At 32.5% G+C, this 24,017-nt stretch overlaps 1 protein-coding gene across 11 annotated transcripts in view; it reads left to right on the top strand.

Annotated features, from left to right (window-relative positions):
• The window catches only part of Fak (protein tyrosine kinase 2 Fak), a 97,103-nt gene that overhangs the window by 10,966 nt on the left and 62,120 nt on the right, over positions 1 to 24,017 (top strand). For 6 of the 11 annotated variants that reach the window (XM_076404202.1, XM_076404201.1, XM_076404193.1 and 3 more), the window contains exons 1-2: positions 20,512 to 21,224; positions 21,294 to 21,420. In XM_076404202.1, the coding sequence (XP_076260317.1) occupies positions 21,022 to 21,224; positions 21,294 to 21,420 (330 nt within the window). In that variant the 5' untranslated portion in view covers positions 20,512 to 21,021. Of the gene's footprint in view, positions 1 to 1,807; positions 2,047 to 20,511; positions 21,225 to 21,293; positions 21,421 to 24,017 lie in introns of those variants that run through there. The other 5 variants (XM_076404203.1, XM_076404198.1, XM_076404197.1 and 2 more) reach the window with 2 other exon arrangements.

The following is a 24,017-nucleotide window of genomic DNA, read 5'->3' as shown; positions in this document are numbered from 1 at the left end:
GTACGGTACCTTGTATGGAGTAATTATAAATATCCATACTGTTGCTATTTATATTTTGAGCCTAATAATATAAAGATAATGATTTATTAACAAATCCATTATATTATGTTGTGTTAATATTGATAATATTACTTACAGCCATATTACGTTTAGAAGACCCTATCAATTTAAGATAGTTAAAGTAGTAAATACCTGCAATAGAATGGTCTTCACATCAATAAATTACCGATGTTCAAGCTATACCGACTAGTTCGTGCCTTGCAATATTTAAAAACATTTCTCCAACTTTTTTCTGTCTTGGAACGAAAATACAAAATTTATTTGGAGTTTTTATCGATGTATAACAGGTCAATTGAAAAGTCCTCGGCCTACCATAGTCAAACAGTTTTCTGGCAATATTTTTTTTCAAGATAATTCCGTTCAAAGGTAACACACCTGTTATAGCGACCCTCCAACTTTTGAATACCATTTTTATAGTACGATTTGACCTTTGCTTCAAAACATGCCTCAGTTTCGACGATCACCTCTTCATTCGACCAAAATTTCTTCCCAGCGAGCATTTTTTTGAGATCTGAGAGCAGGAAATAGTCGCTGGGGGCCAGATCTGGAGAATACGCTGGATGAGGAACCAATTCGAAGGCCAATTCGAAGTCGCTGTTGATGATCCTTCCTTTTTTAAGGTTGTCAATGAAAATTATTCGATGCGCATAGCAAAATACAGGCACCATCATCTTGCCAGCCGACTGTTGCGTTTTCCCACGCTTTGGAGCGGGTTCATCGTGTGCAGTCCACTCGGATGAAACTCCAACTGTCGATTGGACTTCGGAGTAAAATAATGGAGCCATGTTTCATCCACTGTCACATATCGACGCAAAAACTCGGGTTTATTATGCTTGATCATATTCAAACACTGCTCCGAATCATCAACTTGTCGTTGTTTTTGGTCAAAAGTGAGCTCACTTTTGCGTGGCACCCACTTTGCACATAGCTTTCTCGTACCCAAATATTCGTGAATGATATGATGTACATGTTCAGTTGATATCTTTAGAGTGCATGCTATTGCATTCAATTTCAATTTACCACGTCTAAACTTAGCATACCAATCCTTGTTGGTTGATTTTTCTGGGGCAGTGTCCGGAAACCGGCCCAAGTTTTTGCTTCAACTCTATTTTTTCCCTTCAAAAAGCAATATTTTATCAACACGCGAAATTCCTTTTTATCAATTTTTTTCACAATAACAAAAGTTGCTTCACTCAAGATGCCATAATTCACAAACTAATGATCCGACAGCTGTCAAATTTATACACGCATCTTTTGAGGGTTAGGGCTAACTAAAAAACATATGGATTTAATTCTAATAGCGCCATCTATGTGCCAGTCTGGGGTCTTTTCAATTGACCTGTTAGTGCTCATTTGAAATAACTTTATTTCAAACTTCAATTTTTCTTTCCTTACTTCCTTTTTTCGTAGAAATAATTTTTGTTCCGGGTAAGGTAAGTAGTTTTTTTTCATAGTGCCCGTTGCGTAAGTAACAATTCGGTGTAAGGATTCCATTGTAAGGATTATCAGGGGTGATGCTAAGAGGAAGCATGACGCTACCAAACCACTTAGTTTGTTTATTCCGGTGCGATAGGGTCGCTCGACGTCACTCAAGATAAAGTAAAGCAAATATACCTCAGTATTAGTGCGGATCATCTCAGTTTTTTTATTATTGTCGGACGGCGGTTCGATCGTTCGTTAAACTAAGCTCCCGTTAAATTAATGCAGCTGATTGTGAACCGGCATTTTGTTCATGCGGTGTTGTAATTGTTCGAGTGATCCGTGTTGACGCGTCTGGAAGCGGAAGTCCAATTGGGAACCGCGCGTTATTGAGGTCGTTAATTTGGTGCAATTTTTTCAAGGTTGTTCGTTTGTCTCCTCTTCCTCTAAGTGCTAGGGTACAGTGGACACGGCGGGTTTGATGAATTATTTTCGTTCTATGTCAAACAGGATTATAATCTGTTTAAAGCCTTGGTTGAATAATGGAGTGTTTATACGACAAATGAGGTAAATATATTTTTGCATTGTTTGTTAGGTACGTGAGTAGATGTACGTCTTTGTTCCCGCCGGTGTTTGTCGTTGGCTATCAACTTATTTTATCTTTCTGATGCCTATGAATTCCTTGTTGAAAAAACGAAAAACATACGAATAAGTTGCATTTTTTACTTCTTTAAAATACCGGAAATACTGGCCAATTACAGGGGATAAACAAAATAATATGAATTAACAATATGTTGAGTCACTATTTACTTTTAAGGCAGCTGTAATAATTCGCGGAATAGCTTTGTAGTGAATAGTTTCCCGTGGAATGTTGTCCCATTCTTGTTCCAAAACATCCGCTAAGTGCTTCAATGATGTTGGAAATAGAAATCTACTCTTTACTCTTTGTTCTAAAACTTCCCATAACGGTACAATTATGTTAAGGTATGTCAAATGTGTTGGGCAGGCAAGATGCTTGATGACATTCAGTTTAAAATGCGCTTCAAGTCAAGACTGAATCATGTCGGCTTTTGGCAGCAATAAAATAAAAATAAAATAGTAGTAGAAGGAACTTTAACGTTTTAGCGATTTTACTATAGTAGGCCGGGGACTTTTCAATTGGCCTGTTAGTATTACTCCAGTGAGTGAGTTCTGCTATCACTTTTGCCGTGATTACTCCTCTCTCTCCTCTTCGCCAACAATGTTTTATTATGTTTTGTGTATATTGTCATGAAGTCATACCGTGGATACTGTCGCTTGTGCAATGTTTAAACAAGCTCCAACGGTTTGCTCTCTTCACCGATAGCTTGTTTTAACGATCACATAACAAAGCGTGTAATGTATTGAAATATAATCTGCAAGAGTTGGCACTTAAACTGAGAAATACATAAGCGTTGTATTATTTATACGGAACCAGTGTTGCCAACATGCAACAGAATTAGGATCCATTAAAATCATCGTGGTCCGGTAGCTTGAATAGACTGCGCAGACGCGTGCGTCCCCACAGTTAGAAATGTTTGAATATTCTCAGTGTTGCCTTGGAAAATCGTGGGTGGCTCTGTGTCTTAATTATAACCAAACTTCTGATATCGGCATAGTATTAGTCTTCAAGACGTAAAATATCCTCTGTATTTTTTAAATTAAATGGTAATGTTCAAACGTTTTATAGGAGGTAAAAAGAAAAATACAGCATAATATTAAATTTTTAATTATAAATTAAAGGATATAAAACAACGAACCTTAACTATGCCATAAATATTTATTAGACTACCACATATTTGGATAATACAAATTTATTATATATAAATTAAATTTACTAACACTTCCTACTTATTTACTAATTAATTACAATACAATAAAAGTTGCAATAGAACATTTTTCCAAATAAAGGCAACTTTAATCGAAAAAGGGCTTATTCACTAATACACCCCCACCATATTTAATGAAATCAAGACTCAAGCACCTCAATGATGTTAATATTTTGTGTTTTATTTTTAGTATATTTTTTAGTACCTTTCAAGTATTTTCTTTTATTTCTTATTAGATCTGCTTTTCTTTTCTTTGATATTTTGGCAGATCACTCTTCTTTATCAACCAATCATACAGCTGTAGCAAGTACAATACTTCCCCAAATAACTACCCTTTCAGGATTAATGGTATGCTTCTGCACTTCTGCAATGCCTATAAACTGGACGATTAATTGATATTACTTAATTATATAATTCTCTATTACCTTGTCAAAATTCAATGATGAGACAGATTCTGAGATTCATATTGGCTACTTGTACTTGCCTCAATATTGAGCATTCTTAACATATATGTGTATACTGAAAAATTCTTTAAGCAATATTTTTTTCTTTATCGTCCTGTGCCTTCGGACTTTCAAAGCCTTACAAATTCTTAAAATAAAGATTAGATTGTTCAACATTTGTCTTATGGATCAGACAAAGATGCTGCCGAAATTCAGTAGTATGTATGGATACTAAAATCATTAAGTTGAGGACACAGAGAAGGCACAGGAAGATCCTTTTTGTCATCGGCTTTAGTTGCAGCGAGCTCGTAGTGAAATGCATATATCTGTTTCTTTCTCTTTCAACTAAGTATGTCTTATTGCAAACTTGATATATTAATTTACTTACACTACAAAATTTAAGTCATTTAATTAATTTATCTTATTTGTAACAACTGAAACTGAATCCTATTAAAATTCTAAAATGTTAAAGTAAATGGCCTTCTTTTTAAGTAAAAAGGAACGTCAAAATATAACCGTTTAAAAAGCCATATCAAACGCTTTAATATTTAAACAAATAAATGCCCAACGTTTAATCAGAATCAAACTTTTTCGGTCTACCAGAACGTTCTTTTTATTGCACATCGAAATCAACACTTGTAAACTTTCTAACAGCAAACGATGACTTTTATCGGTTTTTTTTCTTTTTATTAAATCACTATGAACCAAACTATGATTATGTTACTTACTTTCGCAAAATATAACAAATGTAGCTTTGAAGCTTGATGGTATTAGAATAACAGCTAATACTTATAAGCCTAGCGACATCTATTAGGAAAATCTGTAGTGACTTTCCGGTACATCTTGTATAGAGCAGCAGGTCTTGATTTTCGCAAAATTGCGACATATTTCGTCTGGCGATTGGCGTCGCCGCCATTCTTATCTTGAGTACGCTCGATAATGTATTAAATATAATTTAGGGTAAATTAGATGGCTTTGTGAATGGAGGTAAAACGAAATGAAACAGTGGTGTTTACATTATGTGACCGTTATTTATTGAAGTAATATAAAAATGTGGAAAATACAAAATAGATAAAACGGATGACAGCGGTATTACCTGGAGACGAGGCTTGGGCAGTCTAAACCAAACGATGGTCGAGTACTGAATGAATGGAAATATCCTTCAATAACATCCCAAATCAACGTCTCGGAGTTGGCAGCTATTCGTTATTGTGTTCTAGTAGGCGCTGCTAGCGCCCCGTCCGTGTTCAACGCCTGGGATTATATTTCTGGGTATTTTATAGACCGTTATTCCACTATATAAAATTCGACATGCCTCAAGGTCGCTACAATAATAAATTAATGCGATTATAAATTTTGTTCTTGTCAAAAATGCATCATATGACCCGTTATAAAAATGTACATTTTCAGTTTTATTCGAACATTTTTTACCTTCAGCCTTAAGATTTCCATAAAATTCCATGAGCTTAAGCTGCGGATTTCTTTATATCTAAGTAGAAAATTTAAATATTTAGGTTAAACAATATAAAACAGTAGAAGTACAATACACTATACAAATTCGTGTGGTTTGGTTCAGTCTTATGCTTTTCTGGGCGTTGGCTAGTGGTTGTATAGCATTCACTAGGGATATCGAAAACATTTCGATATATCGCTATTTTGGCCGATATATCTTTATCAGCCGATTTTTTTCGAAATTTTTTAAAATTGTTAAATTTTATACTAGTAAATAATTATTTATTTAATTAATGATATTTTTGAAATCCTTTAGTTTGAAAGGTTTAGTGTATTTTAGTACTTAATTTTAAAGCAATTTTGAAAATATCGGTATTCTCTTTTTCTTCTTCCGAAATGTCAATATTTTTCATGCCGGCCGACACACCTAACGTTCACGTTGTTGTGATTTATTATTTATTTTCTTTTATGTTTACGAGTCTTGAATAACTTCGTGGACCCATTTAGAATTCATCATGTAAGTTTGTCTTGGTAGCATTCGATTACTACTAGATATGATGATTTAGCGATGCCTCTAGTAAATCAACCTTTTTGATCTTAGGTTGCATAAACTAACCGGCTCAGTTGTTTAATTTCGAGTTTGATCTACTTCGTTCTTAGTCTATTATGATGTGTGATAGGTTTGTGTCATTTAACCGTAACGCAAAATTGACATGGACATATTAAGAGTTAGTAAGCTGTATTTTACAGTCTCCAGTCCGGTTTTGGTTCTCCTTGACTTTCACCTGTTAAAAGTGTAAGGCTCAAGAATGATATCTGTATATAGATTAGTCATATAAACATACAAGAGATGTCAGCGTCATGGGTCACGGGAAATTTACGTTTGATTTCTCCGAACTTATGTAAATACGTAAGGTCGTGTTTGCGCTTCATATTGAAAATTCAATAGCATTAATTTATTTATCACTCTTACAAATTAAAATAAAGTATCTGAAGCCAATTCTTTTTTTATAGTTTTTAAAAATACGAGTGTTTTGATTTTTTTCTCTGTATGTTACTTGCTACTGCGTTTTAAATTGCATCGGGTACATTTGTAACCAAATACACATTTTTCAGCAGTTGTCATTTCGTCGATGTATGAACAAAAACATTTTTCACTGAGTTGAAACTTATGACAATCATGCTCCCTCGATTTCAACATGTGAATACCGGTTTCGATGTATTAAAACTTGTGATTTTGACACCGAAGACAGCCAAAGTTCTGGACAGCCAAAACATTTAAAGACAAGGATTTTAAGGCATTACGCGGAAAAGTTATAAACGTGGATTGACTGGTACAATTGATGCGTTTTAACCAAGCACTGCGTGAAAAACGGTTATAATACGAGCAACGTTATTTATCAGCATTATAACGCTCGACCACCTGGTGCAAAATCGGTGAAAACATACTGAATGTTTGTTGAATAAATGTTTTCAAATTAAAATGGGAAGTGCTACCCCACCTGCCGTATTCTCCAGATCTTAATCCTTCTGATTATTACATGTTCCCACATATGAGCTGTGACCTATCCAATCAACGCAAAAAATGGGTTAATTTGTATATAACATCAAAATATACTATGGATGGGTAGTACTTTAGGAAAAGGGACATTAAATAGATTTTATTTTTTATTACAGTGCCAGTCTCGATATTTTGAAGTAACCCCTCTCAATATATTAATGACAAAATACATGAATTAAATTTACCTAATTTTGCAATGTTCGTGTATGTATATATGTGGTTAATCAGCCTGGGTTGATTACTAATAAACTATAAATGCGCGGTTAGTAATACGTCAGACAATATTTATATATTTCACAGTAAAAATTATTTGGTGGTTTTCTAACAATAATACAGTATAATATAAGAAAGCGACTACTGGTATTTTTATTATTTATTCTAATCTTATTCACTTATAATTTATAATTACCTTAGTGATATTTCATGACTGAGGATGAAGTTAATAACGTTGTATATGTTGATGAATATTATTCATTTAGTATTTTAGGTAACCTTAATCTGATAGCACTAGATATCTGCAGTATTTGGTGATTATCTTGAATGTTAGTCGGTATTAATCCTTTAATTGTACTGCATCCATTTTGATCTACGTTTTAACTAATATATTTGCTAAACAACTTTTATCTCTATGTGTGATGATAACGTGTAATGTTTGAATAATCGTGTACATCTTTTTCGATAAAAAGGATCTGTGCATGTTGTTGGTAAGTAATTTGCAAACTTCAATGTTTAAAATACCGTATATATGAAATACGTGTATTGAATAAGTCACCGATTATCAACTTGTAGCGACCTTGAGGCATGTCGAATTTTACATCGTGGAATAACGGTCTACAAAATACCCAAAAATATAATCCCAGGTGTTGAACACGGGCGGGGTGCCAGCAGCGCCAACTAGAACCCGATAACGAATAGCTGGCAACCCCGAGACGTTTATCTGGGACGTTATTGAAGGGTATTTCCCATCATTCAGTAACCGACCTTCGTTTGGTTTGGACGTGTCACCATCGACTGTCCAAGCCTCGTCTCCTGGTAACACCGCTGCCATTCGTTTTATCTATTTTATATTTTCCACACTTTTATATTACTTCAATAAATAACGGTCACATAATGTAAACACCACCGTTTCATTTCGTTTTACCTCCATTCACCGAGCCATCTCAATTTACCCTAAAGTGGTGACCCCGACGTGATCTATCGCAAAATTGGGTTTGGACTCGTGAATGGAGGGTACGTGCAACATGGTGTATTTTACGTGGCGGTTATATTTTTTGTTTCAACATTTTCAATATTTTTAATTCGATTCGTTTTCGTTTTTACCGTTATACCTTCAACATTACATTCATTCAAACATTTGTTCCTCATTAAATTTTATTTTAGTGCTGGAACAGTGAACCTTAAATTTCATTTCATTACTTCTAATTCATTTTTTTTAAATTTTTTTGTCCAAATTTTATTTCTTTCACAATATTTTGAACTCTTAGAGATTTTTACATCACTGATTAATCATCAGCGTCTCGGCTAAACATTGCTTTCAGCGCTGTTTAAATCATAATGTCTTCCTTCGCTCACTGTCTCCGTCATAATGCCAGACATTTTGGTTTGAAAGGCTTTGGGCAGCTTCGGTCGGATACCGTCATTATTTGTTTTTTCTGAATTACCGTAACGTATGTGACTACGGATTAGTCACAGAGGAGCTCCAGAAGCTAGGTACCGATTGCAATCACCGTAGACTCGTCATGTCTTCGCCGAGGTACCAGAATTGCCAACGTCTCATCGTCGAAGAAAATAAGCTACCACGTCGTCGAACAATCGATCCTCCCACAGCGTCGATTACGGGAGCCCTGTCCAAAAAAATAACTTGTTTTCAACGTCGTGCATGGACCACATTCAAGTGCCAAAGCGACGATGAAGCAACGGTATCTGTAGGACCGGAAGATATCATTAGCCGCACCAGATCGCAACCGTACCAACCACAACCGTTTCGATTTATCATATGTTTCAAAGCCCTTTTCACGCAGCACATTTTGTTTGGTATATAATTTTTTTTTGTATTTGATTTTTTTCATATATTTTTGCATTTTTATTTGTTTAAAATATTTGTATGTAAAATTCTGGCAGGGGAGTATTGTAGCGATCTTGAGGCATGTCGAATTTTAAATAGTGGAATAATGGTCTACAAAATACCCAGATTTTGAACACGGGCGGGGTGTCAGCAGCGCCATCTAGTACCCGATAACGAATAGCTGGCAACCCCGAGACCTTTATCTGGGATGTTATTGAAGGGTATTTCCATTGATTCAGTAACCGACCACCCTTTGGTTCAGACGTGCCACTATCGACTGCCCAAGTCTCGTCACCAGATAACACCGCTGCCATCCGTTTTATCTATTTTGTAATTTCACCTTTTTATATAAGATTAATAAATAACAGTCACATAATGTAAACACCACTGTTTCATTTCGATTTACCTCCATTCACCGTGCCATATCAATTTACCCTAAAGGTTTAATGAATATTGATATTGATATATTATTAAATCGAGTAAATGCTGCAAATAGAAAGACTGCAAAAGCATACTAGATTATTTAATTTCATGAAGATTTATATATTCAGTATCTTTTCCTTGAAAATGGTTTCCAAAAAAGTAGTTTTAAGTGTAAGAAGAGCCGAGCATTAGATGGAGTTGAGTCTGGCGAATAATTTGGATTTTGACATTTTAAAATGCTTTTTCTCGATGTATATGAGTGGTCCAAAAGTTTACGATAATAATCTGAGTTTACTGTTTCAATAGTTTAGAGATAATCTGTGAACAAAATTCCAATAAGCTAATTAATTTGGTTTCATTCAATACTTTCGCGGTCGGTTTCTAAACACAAACACGATTAGGTACTGAAGAAAAGATTCACAGACCCAAATCGTAATCAGATTTCTTTTAATGAGTTTTAAATGTTTTTTTCTTAAATTTGAAGCTTTATTATAAATAATCGGTACGATTTATTTTATCCAAAAAATTGTCCTTGGATAGCTGCTACTTGTTCCCATCTTTCAGGCAAGTTATGGATTTGATCTCGAAAGGACGATGTATCTTTTAACGCTATCCAGGAACCGGCCCATTTTTTGGTTTCTTCATAAGAAGTGAAGCACTGCTCAGACAGAAAACAGAAGTATGTTTTCACCGGTTTTGTAACATATGGTCGAGCGTTCACATTTTTTCGTCAAAAAATGCGTCAATTATAGTTGATAGTGGTCCCCACTGATGCTGTCATTGATAATAGCCGTCCAGGACGTTCTTTGTCATCACCACTTTTAAAATGTCTAAACCATTATTCACAGTCACACGATGTCGCATGGTTGCCGTAAGCTTCACAGACATTCGATGACCTTCCGCTATATTTTTCTTCAAATTGACGTAAAAAGTAAAACTTCCCACAAATATGATTTACTCGGTACAAATTACGATTTTTTTAACGCATTGAAAAAAATTTTTGTTCACACTTCGACGAAATGAGGCTTCAACATGAAGTTCGTTATAAATGTACCCGATGCGATTTAATTGCAAAGATCTGTTGTCAATCCTTTAAAATTAATTTATAGGCCTGATAATTTGACTCATATACTATTTATGTTCTTTAATTATTATGTCAACATACGCCTGTAAATCTGTTGAAATCCTAAACAAAGTACAATGTCCGAAAAATTAATCCATCTTTACTGTGATGAGAAATCTGTATACTCAGTCCGCCCTACACCACATATTGCCCGCTAGTTTGTAATATATGTTAGTTCTAAAAAGAGCATTTTATTATTTGCTTAATGGCTCGTTAAAACCTATCTCTTTCATTTCACGTCAATACGGTACGTAAAATACAAGCAAACAGTTAACTGAAAGGAAGACAGTTTAGTTTCAACAAGAGCGTGATTGTTTTTAAACAATCACATTGGTAGCTTTAGACTAGTCAGTTTTAATATTTATAAATAAAAATATGCATATAAATTTAATTTAAACACAAACAATCTTGTTTAAATATTAAATGTGTGGAATATGTTATTTTAGTTTTAGATTTTCTTGGCTCGTGTAAATTTTACTTCTTTTTTGTTGATTGAATCTCCAGATGAAGTTATTGTTTGTGTTAGTTTCACTGTTCTTTTTGAATAAAACGTTTTATGTGATAGATAATTGAAGTATCTGGCATTTGGTGCTTGCACGTGCTTATAAAATTTATAGGACGAAAACTCAACTCAAAATATCAAAGGACTTTCAGGCAGCTTAACGATGGCTGAATTAATTGTTTTCAGATGTTTACATATGATGGAAAAGTTCTAAAAGGAGGGAAAATGACTGACTCACGAATTAGCTGGCTTATTGCGACTGGCGATACAATACATATACATATTAACCGACAACATTCATGGTATAAAGACTGCTGTTCACTTAGGATCAGTAAGGTATTATCAGCAGCTAAAATTGAATGAAACTGTTCCTGTAGATGTCAGCTAATGTCAGTTGAACAAATTAAAGCATTTGGGTTGAATAAAAAAGACCAGCAAAAGCGAGTATCAGAAGTCAGTATGACAATACTCGGTCACACGTTGTAAGAGTTGGGGATTGTAAGAACACCATGTTGCAACTTGAATGATTTTAGCCCAACGCACCCACCAGATATAGCACCTTCTGATTAAGCGCATGACCTGGTAGCAAACGATTTGAAATTGCTAAAGAAGTGTGAAATGGATCAAGGACTCGATTTCTAATAAATGAAGATTTGATTAATATATATTATAGCAAATTTTCTCAATATATGGCTTTTTAAACTGAAAAAATAAAATTTAAATTAATTTTATTATGTATTTTTCTTTTTAAAGAGGAAGTGGATTATATTTTATATACTAGTTTTGAGGAATTAATTTTTTTACCTAATTAAAAGTTGAGTCAATTTTTTTTCCAATATTTTTTTGTTGTGACATAATATAATTGTATAGCAGATTTTAGGGCATTGTGCATGGATAGCCACTACTTTTTCTATAACAGCCGACTGTTGCATTTTCCCACGCTTTGGAGCGGGTTCATCGCGTGCAGTCCACTTGGATGACAGTGGATTGGACTTCGGAGTGAAATGATGGAGCCATGTTGAAACATTGTCACATATCAACGCAAAAACTCGGGTTTGTTACGCTTGATCATCTTCAAACACTGCTCCGAATCATCGACTCGTCGTTATTTTGGTCAAAAGTGAGCTCGCGTGTACCCACTTTGCACAAAGCTTTTTCATACCCAAATATTCGAGAATGATGTGATGTATACGTTCATTTGATATCTTTAGAGTGTCTGCTATTTCATTCAATTTCAATTTACGGTAATTCAAAATCATTTTGTGGGTTTTTTAACGTTTTCGTCGGTAACAACCTCTTTTGGGCGTCCACTGCGTTCACCATCTTCGCTGCTCATTTCACCACGCCTAAACTTAGCATATCAATCCTTGATGGTTGATTTTCCTGTCCGGAAACTCGGCATCAAGCCAAGTTTTTGCTTCAACTGTATTTTTTTCCTTCAAAAAGCAATATTTTATCAACCCGCGAAATTCCTTTTTATCCATTTTTTCACAATAATTCACAAACTAATGATCCGACAGCTGTCAAATTTATAAACACATCTTTTGAGGGTTAGGGCTAACTAAAAAACACGTGGATTTAATTCTAGTAGCACCATCTATGTGTCATGCCGGGGACTTTTCAATTGACCTGTTACAATAACGTTTTAATTCGGTTTTACTAGTTCGTAATGTATTACATCTTGCATAACAATCCTACCAAATGCCTAACAATACAGAAACAGTTGATTTATTAACTACTAACCTACCTGAAAGTTCTTTGAGAGTTATACACAGTTTGAGGGTTCCTTGTGTATTTTTTGATATCGGTTCAATTTTTTTGTTAAAAATATTTTATTTCATATTCGTTTTCGGAAATTCTCGTTTTATTTCCGCACAAATTAGTGAACAGTAATATAATCGTGACTAAATAAGTTTGTTCATTTTCAAGAAATGTTATATCTAGAGTTTACAGTTCATTCTGATTAAAGTAAACTGAGATATTTAAACGTGACTAATAGCGTGTGCGTTTTTATTCAGACTCATTCAAGTTATATCTTTAATCGTTTAAATGTTTCATATAATATTTATTCAGAGCCCTTCTTATCTGTGTTTTAAACGCATCACATTTTTGCATATTAAACACAACTAATGATAAAATAGCTTAATTATTATCAGTCACTCACGTTTATCCACATTTTAAACAGCAGTAATTAATTGTTTGTTTTATCTCGTTTCAAACGGTTCTTGTTGAAACTTTTAACAAACAAAATATACTACTAGCTGGCCGTTTATCATACTTGAACTGATATCTCTGTTGGTTTTGTTTATTAATAAACAATGTTAATCGTAAATAACACTAATAAGATTACATAGTGGAAGATTCTATTTTAGTTTGAATAAATATTCGTTTTATTTTTATGTTTATTCGGGATTGATATTATATTACAATTAAACGAAATTCAGGAGATTTTTACGTAGATATTTATCGAATAGTTAGTATTCCAAATGTTGTAGATTAAAACTCAACAAAGTTTACACAAATTATAATTAAATTATTATCTAATTATCTCAAAAAGATAACGTTAAGTATTCTTAAACTGTCTGATAAATAATTTTGAAGGTAATTATATTTATTATAAACCACATTTTGTATTATTTATTATCAGAATCTCACTAATAAGCTATTTCATCATTCTATTTTATCAATAAGCTCAAGTCATCATCATTTAGGAACGGGAGGACCTCAACATCAACGTGTTGATGCAACCTCCGTTCATGTCTTTGGGCATAGTCCTCGATAAAGTTATCGACAGTTTCTACCTTCAGGTACTTATACAGATTGTCATCACGAATATACCACACCAATATACCAAATCTACAATGCAACAATACCTCGCAGTAACTTGTTTTGGAATCTTTATATGGCTTTTATGTTACTTTGGTTGGTACAACCTCCAGAGTTGAACACCATAAATCCACACTGGTTTCAAGGTACTTGTCGGTAAAGCTACCATATAACCAGTACATTTAGTACAGTACAGAGTTTAACATCAAGGTTATGCCATTGTCATTGATTATTACATTGTCTGTATTTCCATATTGGACCACTTGCTGATTTATATGTACTGGCTGGTGCTTAGTTCTTTTGTTGGTGATATATTCACTGGTTTATTTTTATTCTTTTTGATTTAAAAGCCTCGATAAGGTTTGGCATGAAGGCCTTGTTCATAAATTACAGAAAATACTATCACAACAACTCACCGAACTATTAAAATCATAAATTAAAATCAGAATGTTTAGAGTCAAACAAGAAGAAGCTTACTCTACAACAAAAGAAGCTAAAGCAGGTGTACCACAAGGAAGTTTACTGGGACCAATGCTTTATATATTCTACACTTGTGATATACCACAAATGGAGAATATTACGATGGCTACATTTGCTGATGATACTAAGATTTTAGCTGTCGGAGACAATAGTGAAGAAGCCTCACGAAAATTACAACAGGCAAGTTACAATATAAATAATTCGATACAAGCTTGGAAAATAAGAATTAATGAAAGTAAATCTGTACATGTGCAGTTCACCTATAAACAGACCTTACAAGCACCAATAATATTAAATAATACTCCATTAATCATTCATATAGCAACAACGCTAAATATCTCGGAATGAATCTTGATGCAAAATTTCGCTGGAAGGAACATAAAAAGAAGAAAAGAAAAGAACTGGAATTGAAATATAAGAAAATGTACTGGCTAATTGGAAGAAAATCGCAATTATCAGTACATAATAAATTGCTATTATATAAGCAAATACTGAAACCTATATGGACATACGAAGTTCAATTATGGAGATGTTCTACAAAGAGTAACATAAATAAAATACAATTTTTTCAGAACAAAGTCCGGAGAGGTATTGTGGGCGCACCCAAATAGTATCCCAATACAATACGTAGACATCTTCTTATTAGGCTCTGAAGTATCGGTCAGTTACATATTCTTCTAGTAGATTGGTCTATAATATTGGCGATGACAATGGTAGTGACATTAGGTCTGTAAACCTGATCAATAATAGGGATCGTATGGGATGATTTGTAAGTTAGTCACTCATCAGTCGGTAGATTTAATTATTAAGACCGTGGTTCGGTGCCCACGTTAAGTAATAAGTACAGAGCGCAAAAGTTATTTTTATTATTTTTTAAACAAAGAAATACAATGAACCTTCAACGAATACGTTCTATTTAACATAATATATTCATCATATCAATCTAAAAATTATATATACAGTCTTATAATATTAGAAGAACTTAGTAATCCTAATTTTGAAATAAATAATTTTAATTTGAACTTAATAATGTATTGTTATAATATTTAAAAAACTGGAGATATAACGTAAAATATGTACCTTAATAATTGAATTTATAGATATTTATAGAAGAATTGGAGATATTTATCTTTTTATAATACCAAGAAATATATAGATTATTAATATGTTTTAGACATAAAAAATAAATAAAAATAACCTTCCAGGAATACGTAGCAGCAACATTTGCTTTTGTATTGAATTAAGGCGAAATGTAATTCGTTAAAATTTTGACACAATGGATAATTTTCACAGTCATTAATAAACTTAACCTTGGATTTGTTTAATATTGTAAAAATTATACTTGTCGTTATTAATAATGTAATTGATAATGTAGTTAAAAATTCATGTGAAATTAAAAAAAATATATGAAAAATATATTTGTTATAATTATTACTGTAATAAATAAAATAATTTGAGGTGAATAAATAAAATCAACCATGAAATATATTTTATTATTATTTAGATTGAATAGTTTTCATATTGAACAATTCATATCATATTGTTGATAATTAACAATTTAAATCAACAATTCATGGTTTCCCTTTTAATACAATAAAATAAAAACCTTTACTGAAGTTGCTTTTATTTTAATGTGTAATTTAATGAATGAAGATTAAAATTAATTTTTTTTTCAAAATTTTAGACACAAGCAAGGTCTTAAGTGCGAATATTTTGAATTATATTTTATTTATTAATGACTTATTTGGAAGAAGGAGCCAAATTTTGTCTTTATAAGTTTTTAATTTTCAAAATAATGATTTAGAATTAACATATAAAATAATATCTTGCATTAATATTTGTTTTTGTGTTGAATTAAAGTGACTAAGGTAACTTAATTCGTGTTTTAAAGGCTAGTGTATAATATTTAAAAAATATATATTCATAAAATAGTGAATAATTAATAATTATTTAAAAAAATTTAATACATTTTAAATAAATTTAAATTTTTTTCTATATATTAATAAGTAAAGCGAAAAATCGGATATTTTTTTAAGGATATTGCATACAAATCTTAGTGTGAAATTGAGCAAATATAAATTTTATGTGCGTTTATAACAAATAGCGCAATTATTTGCCATAGCACCTTCACCATTTCCTGAAAGATATTTATTAATAAAGTATGAACTGATAATATTTAATTAATACAATTATCGTCATCGACTATGTTAGTTCCCGAATTTATGTTGCCTCAGTACAAAATATAACCGTTAGACATTTGTATAAATGTTGATATTTTTAATAAATACCCTTTAAAATATTGTTCCAAATTTTTGGATAGTTTTTGTGTGTGGGGTTTCGTTATATGAAACATATTCCATTGTATAACGTCTTCTACTCTGTGTTTTTTTGGTCAAAATAACACAGTTTCATAGAATACATATTAAAAAAGTAAACGGATAATTTGAATTAACTTTAGTTTCGCTTAATGGCCTCTGTCATTTCTCCATAAATACGTTTTATTATGGAAAAGGTTAAAGCCATTTTGGTGTTTGGTAGTTGGTATCAACTGACTGTTGACAAAACATGTGAGGAATTTTTTTAACAGTGAGGTTTCAAGGCAATGAGAGATTTTAGTAATTTTATATTGAGTTTGTATCAGTATTTAGCAAATCTAACTAACCTAAACTATTTTGAACTGCTTAATTTTTATTAATATATTTTTCAAAATCAATGTTTTGTGTGAAATTAATTATTCGAATATTATAAAGCAGGATATAATAGTTAAAGACATTTTGTAAATACAAATACACAAAAACATTTACACAGATATTTTGAATAATTAAATTATATTATAAAATAAAATATATAATTGCCAAATAATTGTATCAAAAAATAAGTACAAATGTGCTTTCGTTCGCATGATAATGATCACATGGTGATGACGTATTTACAACTGCACGAGTCTTTTAAGAAGGCGTGTACGTGCTAATGTGTGTTTTAGTCATGTGAATACGCTCTATTAAATACGTTAACTATTTCACAATAATTATAGACTGCATCTTTAGGATGGGTGGATCTCTGATACTGTATACAATATATACAGAATATGTCGATATTAGGAGCTTCTGTGTATTTTGAGTCGTAATATTTGTTGGTGAAAACACGAAGCAATTATCAGAGTGAACAACTGTTTAACAACCTAAATGGCTTCAATGGCTTTGAGATTTTCCTACGTAAAATAACAGTTTTGTTTTTAGAATTATTGAGTTATTAAATGTATTCACACCTTTATTATGGAACGCTAAAATTGTATTTTCGAAATTCATTACTTTTATGGTTTAATTTGAAAGAAAAAGAAATTTGCCCCTGAAGATGACGCTACTTCATCATATCCTACTTTCTCTTTTTCGACGATCTTGATGTCATTGATAAAGGACAGCCTGGAGGCTCAACTCTCAACCCACCTCAAATTGTGTGACTGCTGATGAAAAGTGGAACTAAAATGGAAATAACGTACCTATTTTTCTCAACCTATCAAATACAATACATCATAAATTTACTCACAGTTAATGGAATAGAACAAAATCAAGAAAAAAATTATGATCAAGAACGTACAAAAATAATAAATAATAATTATTCCTGTTTTACAAAAAGAGAGTTAATTAATTGTGGTCAAATTTCAAACCATTGATTGTCGGTTACTAGTATGGATTAAATAAATTAAACTCAAATAAAGCTTACCTACACTATATATGTAATTTTCAAATATAATTTTATATTTAAAATAACATTAACCTTTAAAATAACATCTTGTAATTATTAATAATAAATTAGGTGTTTAGAATCTACATTAATATATGGGTTTTCTTAATAAGTATCAAAATAATAATTATATGAATTAAAGAAATTAAAATTAAATAATAGATAATATATATTGTAAATACTGTTGCGATAGTCGCGGGTTCGAATCCTGCTGGGACATGGTCGCACATTTATGTTTGTGATTGTTTACTACACGTGTTAGTTTGTGTCACGCCAGTAACCAGGCTGGGTAAGACCTGATGTCTTCTGGGATGATTTCCAACTTGGTCACTCGCCAGGCGGTAGGGTTAATGCCGAGGACTGTGGTTCGGAGCCCACGTTAGACTGTAGATCCAGTCCAGATAAACCCTCGTTGGTAAAAAGGAGACTTTAAGATATATGTATTTAAAAAAATTCGAATGCTTATTTATTTATGATTACCTTTTTAAAATAACATTTACCTTTAAAATAATATCCTGTATACTATTGATTTTTATATTATTTTCTTTATTAATTACATCTTACATTCGATATGCTTAGTACAATCTTAATTTACACATTAATTTATTACTACAGTTCTGTTGTACTTGCATTAATATACAAGCAACACGTGTACGGGATTACTACATCAGCATGTATTTCCCAAATTAGAATAAAACTAATCTACTTAAGATAAAATTAAAAATACACTTATACACTAAACTAGTTCGTGTGGTTTGGTTCGCTTCAATCTTCTGATTTCCTGTGTGTTGTCCAGTAGTTGTATTGCTTCCACGTTGCTGTGATTTAGCAACCTCGTTTCATATTTTAGGGCGAAACCTTGGATCATTTCGTGTATACATTTGATTCCGGGGTCCTGGTGCAGCTCTTCGTTGGTTACGTAGCGATAAGCATTGGCAATTAAACGTAGAACTTTGTTTTGGGTGCGTTGGATTATTAGTTGGTTTGATGTTTTAGTGCAATTCCATATTTGCACCCCATAGGTCAAAATAGAATTTATGATTGACTGATTAATTTATGAATGAACTATGAATTTATTATATTGTAATACTCAGAGAAATAAATCTAAACTTTTGCAATGTGCAGTAACTTTTACCTTCAAACTGTCATTATTAATTTTATAAAGACTACTAATGAATACATTAATTGTTACTATACAATATTCATGTCGATTACATAAAAAATTATGTGTTTACAACCCACAATGATCTGGTAGATCTTAATAAGTATCAAAATAATTATTTTTGTTTTACAACAGAAGCTTAATTAACTTAATGAATTGTGGTCGAATTTCAACCATTATCTGGCGATTACTTATATGTATTAATTGTAATTATTGAAAAAATATTAGGATTAACAAATAACGTTTAATTTTCACAATTCCAATGTATATCTTGATTATTTAATATTTAAAATAATATTATCCTTTAAAATAAATATCCATTTAAACTTTTAAATTTTATTTTAAAATGATAATTTTAATTTCCAACCTTTAAATGATTATCTATTAAATTGAATTAATATTTATTTTAAGATGAATTACCAATGTATTAACATAAAATCAAATAATATACACGTAATGTTGATGTACTGTATGGAATAAAGCTGGCCTTCAAGTTTGCACTCTACAGTAATTTTTACCTTTACACTGTCATTATTAATTTTATAAAGACTACCAATTAATAAATTAATTATTACTATACAATATTAGTGTCGCTTACTTAAAAAAAAATGGGAGTTTACAACCTACAATGATCTCTAGCGGATCTTAATAAGTATTAAAATAACTATTACTGTTTTACAAAAGAAGCTTAATTAACTTAATAAATTATGGTCCAATTTCAACCATTATTTGGCGATTACTTGTATGTATTAAAAAAATTAAAATTAAATTATAAATAAAAATATAATTATTATATCTATTTATAATTTAATGCTTAAAATAACATTAACATTTAAAATAATATCATGTAATTAACATTTTTTATTTTTGTTTTAAAATAAAAACATTTAAAATATATTATATTTAATTATTAGTTATTTCAAACCTTTAAATTATTTTCCATTAAATTGCATATAAATTAAATATTATAAGAAATAAAATTAACTTTCAGTTTTACAATTCCAGTAAATTTTATCTTTCCAATTCCTTTATTAATTTTATAAAAACTACCAATTAATAAATTAACTATTACAACACAATATTGATATAGAGTACATAAAATACTAGGTGTTTACAACCCACAATGATCTCTGGCAGATTTTAATAAATTATGTTTTTGGTCCAGATTCCCTTCCAGACTGTATCGTTATTTACAGGTAAAAGACACCGACCGAAACGGATCGCATTTACACGCGCCAACTTTCTAAGCCATTAGAAAATCGCCCGTCTTTCGTGGCTCATTAAGCGAGACCCTCATCGATGGAGACGACTCAAAAGATCGATAGTAAATTCGATTTTAATGATCGCGGCATATCCGATACGCCTACCAGTCGATATCCTACCTTTTTTTTTATTATTGTGAACTGTGTGTTCGGATGGTATTAGGCAACATCAGTCGCTCGTTAGACGGTGCGTCGTCGAGTTCAGTCGCCGTCTTATTCTTTGTGTGTTTGTGCGAACGCAGCACGCGCCACTCTTTTTGCGGAAGAAGAATCCGCGATAAGAAGAATTAGAACGTTATTTTTTCTCGTCGCCAACTTGAGGTCGTCTTTTATAGTGTCTTGTTGATTTTATATCATTTCGGTCTGACGCTTTTGATTAAGTGCAGTGTGTCCTACATTACGCAATCGTTGAGTGCGTGCCTGTTTGTACGACGAGATTCGAATTTCCTCGACGCGGACATGACGGTTCTTGTTCGGTACTCGACGGGTTCGGACGGGATGTCTTCACGACCATCTTTCGGCCGATAACGTTGAACGTCCTACCCGGGAAATCGGCTTCCTGTCTTTAGTTGAGCGCAGAATACCAATGAAATAGGTTCCGCGGTTACTGTCGCCGTAATCTCCTCGTAGAATACAAGCAGTGTTTACGATCATGTTGGATGTGGTGAAGCGTATCAGTATATTCGGTAATAGCAACGTTTCGGGCAATCAGAATCACGTGAAGCGTCGGAAGAAAACTCGCGAGAATGTCGTCCGTATCAGACCGAGGAGTTTGTTGTGTAACGATCCCCCCGAGAAGGGTTACAACGACTGTAACACCTGGAAATACTACAAAGAGCGCCCGAAGTCGTTTAGGTTAATTTCGTTCATTTCCTTTTTGATACGTTTGCGTGGACAGCGATAACGGGCTTGTTTTTGTTTCAGTGATGTTCCTGCGGCACCCCATGTGAGCCAGGGCTCACCTGTGCGGTGTGCCCCCTCCAAAACTAACATGGAAAGCCCGAAGAAGTCGCCGCAGAACAGTCCGGCACCAGACAAGTCGACAGTTAAGGTCAGTACTAGAAAAAAAATAATGATTATTTATGAGCAATCGATGTTCACTCGTCAACTGGGTCTTGTTTATATATCAATCTCTTTAAATGATAACAAGCAATAATACATCGGGTCATTATTTATTATTTTCAATTCTTTATCTTAATTTCTTAATATATATTATATTTTTATTGTCATCATGGGGCTATATTGATTTGAGTTTATATCCGCATTGTCTTATACATCTACGCAAATGGCCTGTACAGAAAAACATACTATTAGGCCTATAAATCATGTTGAAGCTTCACTGCTGAACTTCACATTTTTCAGTATGTGTAATTGACGTCGAAGTGTGAACAAAGCTTTTTTTCGATACGTTGAGGGTGTCTGAATTTTGGGGACGATGAAAACTGGTTTCGTCGTTTTAAAAGTGACTACTTTGACATCGAAGACAAAGAGTGATGTGAAGTGCTAACAAAATTTAAAAAGGAGGATTTGAGGGCATTTCTCAATGATGAACCGTGTAAACCGCAAGAAGAATATGCAGAATAGTTGGGAGTAACACAAGAAACTATTGGCAGTTGCATGAAGAACATAGGAATTATACAAAAGCTTGGATATTTTGTGAAGACGTTTGGTCATGTGTGTAATGCGGCTTTAACGGCAAAATCGGAAAATTTTTTTGCCCCGTATTGTCACTGGTGATGAAAGGTGGATCCATTATGATAAACCAAAGCAAAAAAAAATCATTGAAACTACATGGTCATGTATCAATATCAAAGGCAATACCGAATATCCATCATTATAAACTATGTATATATTATAAACTATACTATATTATATACACTGTATTTGGTAGCCTGGTGCCTGGTGTGGTATACTGTGAGATGTGTGTAAAATATAATCATACCAACAATGGAGATCGCTATAGACTATAATTGATGCATTTGGTTCTAGTACTGCGCGAAAAAATGGTTCGAATACGAGAAGACACAACAATGTTATTCGTCAGCGTGACAACATTTGACCACATGTTGCAAAACCAGTGAAAACGTAGTCCAAGCAGCGCTTCACTTCTACCAATACTGGGTTACCAAAAATTGTCCCAATTCATGGATAACCTCAAAAGATGCCTGGAATCTGTAAATTGCCTGAAAGTTGGGGAAAAAGTAGTGACGATGCAATAAAGTTTCAAATTAAAAAAATCTTTAAAATTAATCTATAGGCTTAATATGTTGATTAACTTTCATCTTCTAACGCATTTTTTTTCACCACGATTTCCCTGTACTGATAATTTATTTTGAATGATTTTTCTGGCTGCATTTTGAAATATACATTATGTACATTATTATATATTGATGTATTGCCTATGTTAAACGTTACTTTTCCCTCATCTTTTCAGCAGTACTTAAATTCATCCACATTTCGAAAATACCGTATTTCGATTGGCTTTTGAGTATTTGCTTAAAAATTGATATGTTATTCAACCAGGCTACGAAATTACTTTCATATGTTTTTGCTTTTTTAACTAATAATTATTTCAATCTTCGGCTCAAACAGGTCAGATGCAATTGACAGCCAATTTTCATTGTGGTTTCGATTTGAGGTTTTTGTTGAGCGTGATTTTCTTCGTCAGCTGTCTCAGAATTCAGTGACTCGAAGACACTGGATGTTTTCAGCATTTTTTTCTTTCCTTTGTTGGTTGTAGTTTGATTGTATCGAAGCCTTTTTTTTTGCCCATTTTTTTGCAATAACTTAAAAACTATTTATATATCTAGGAGAAATGGTTGGTCTTTACTTAGTGTCTATAATATTCATATTTTCACTAACACTACTGTTTTTTCTGTTAACACATTGCACTACAAGATCAAATGGTTTGATCGAATGTTTTCCTAGAATAGAGTTTCCTTCCGTGCCTGATATCTCTTTTCAATTTTATTGATTTCTTGAGTAACAGTCGGCATCTGGGAACACGATTTTGTTCTGAAAAATTTGCTAGCTCCATTTAACCAATACGTTTTATATTATTTCATACCTTTGAACTGAATTTTGCATCAAAGTTCATTCCAAGATTAGCCATTAGCGTTGTTGTTATATGGGATGACTTATTCATTCTTATACTTGTGTTTGCTGTTCGATTATAAGTAAATTCAATATGCACCGATTTGCTTTGGTTCCCTAAGTCTTTCATAGTTATTTATGTTGTTCTCGCCTGTTGCAATTCTTGGTTCTTCGTTATTGTCTCCAACGGTAAATACGCAGTTTCAATGTAGCCATGTTGAGATTTTCAATTTATGGTATATCACAATATTCTTCTGTGACATCCTGTCTGAGATGAAAGAGTTTAGGGAGTTCAGAGTGCTGATTTGGTCACATGTTTTGAAGTTTCTTGATAAGTTCCGCATGCCAAAACTTTTTGAAGGCTTGAGCTATATCTAATAATATATGTAAGCAGAATTTTATGAATTGCTATTCTCTGTACCTTATTAATTGTTAATTCTTTGATTGTTTGTTCATAAACACAAACTGATGGTACGTATTAGATTTTGAATGATTTTGTATGATTTAGAATCATACGCGCATAGTCTTATTATAGAGCTTTGGTCCTATTCCTAT

Source organism: Rhynchophorus ferrugineus, unplaced genomic scaffold (genome assembly GCF_030347505.1).
Source record: "Rhynchophorus ferrugineus isolate W39M unplaced genomic scaffold, kcgeb_rfMv2 rfM4, whole genome shotgun sequence".
Classification (NCBI taxonomy): domain Eukaryota; kingdom Metazoa; phylum Arthropoda; class Insecta; order Coleoptera; family Curculionidae; genus Rhynchophorus; species Rhynchophorus ferrugineus.
Note: the sequence above shows the minus strand (reverse complement) of the source record. Positions and strands in the feature narration are given on the sequence as shown.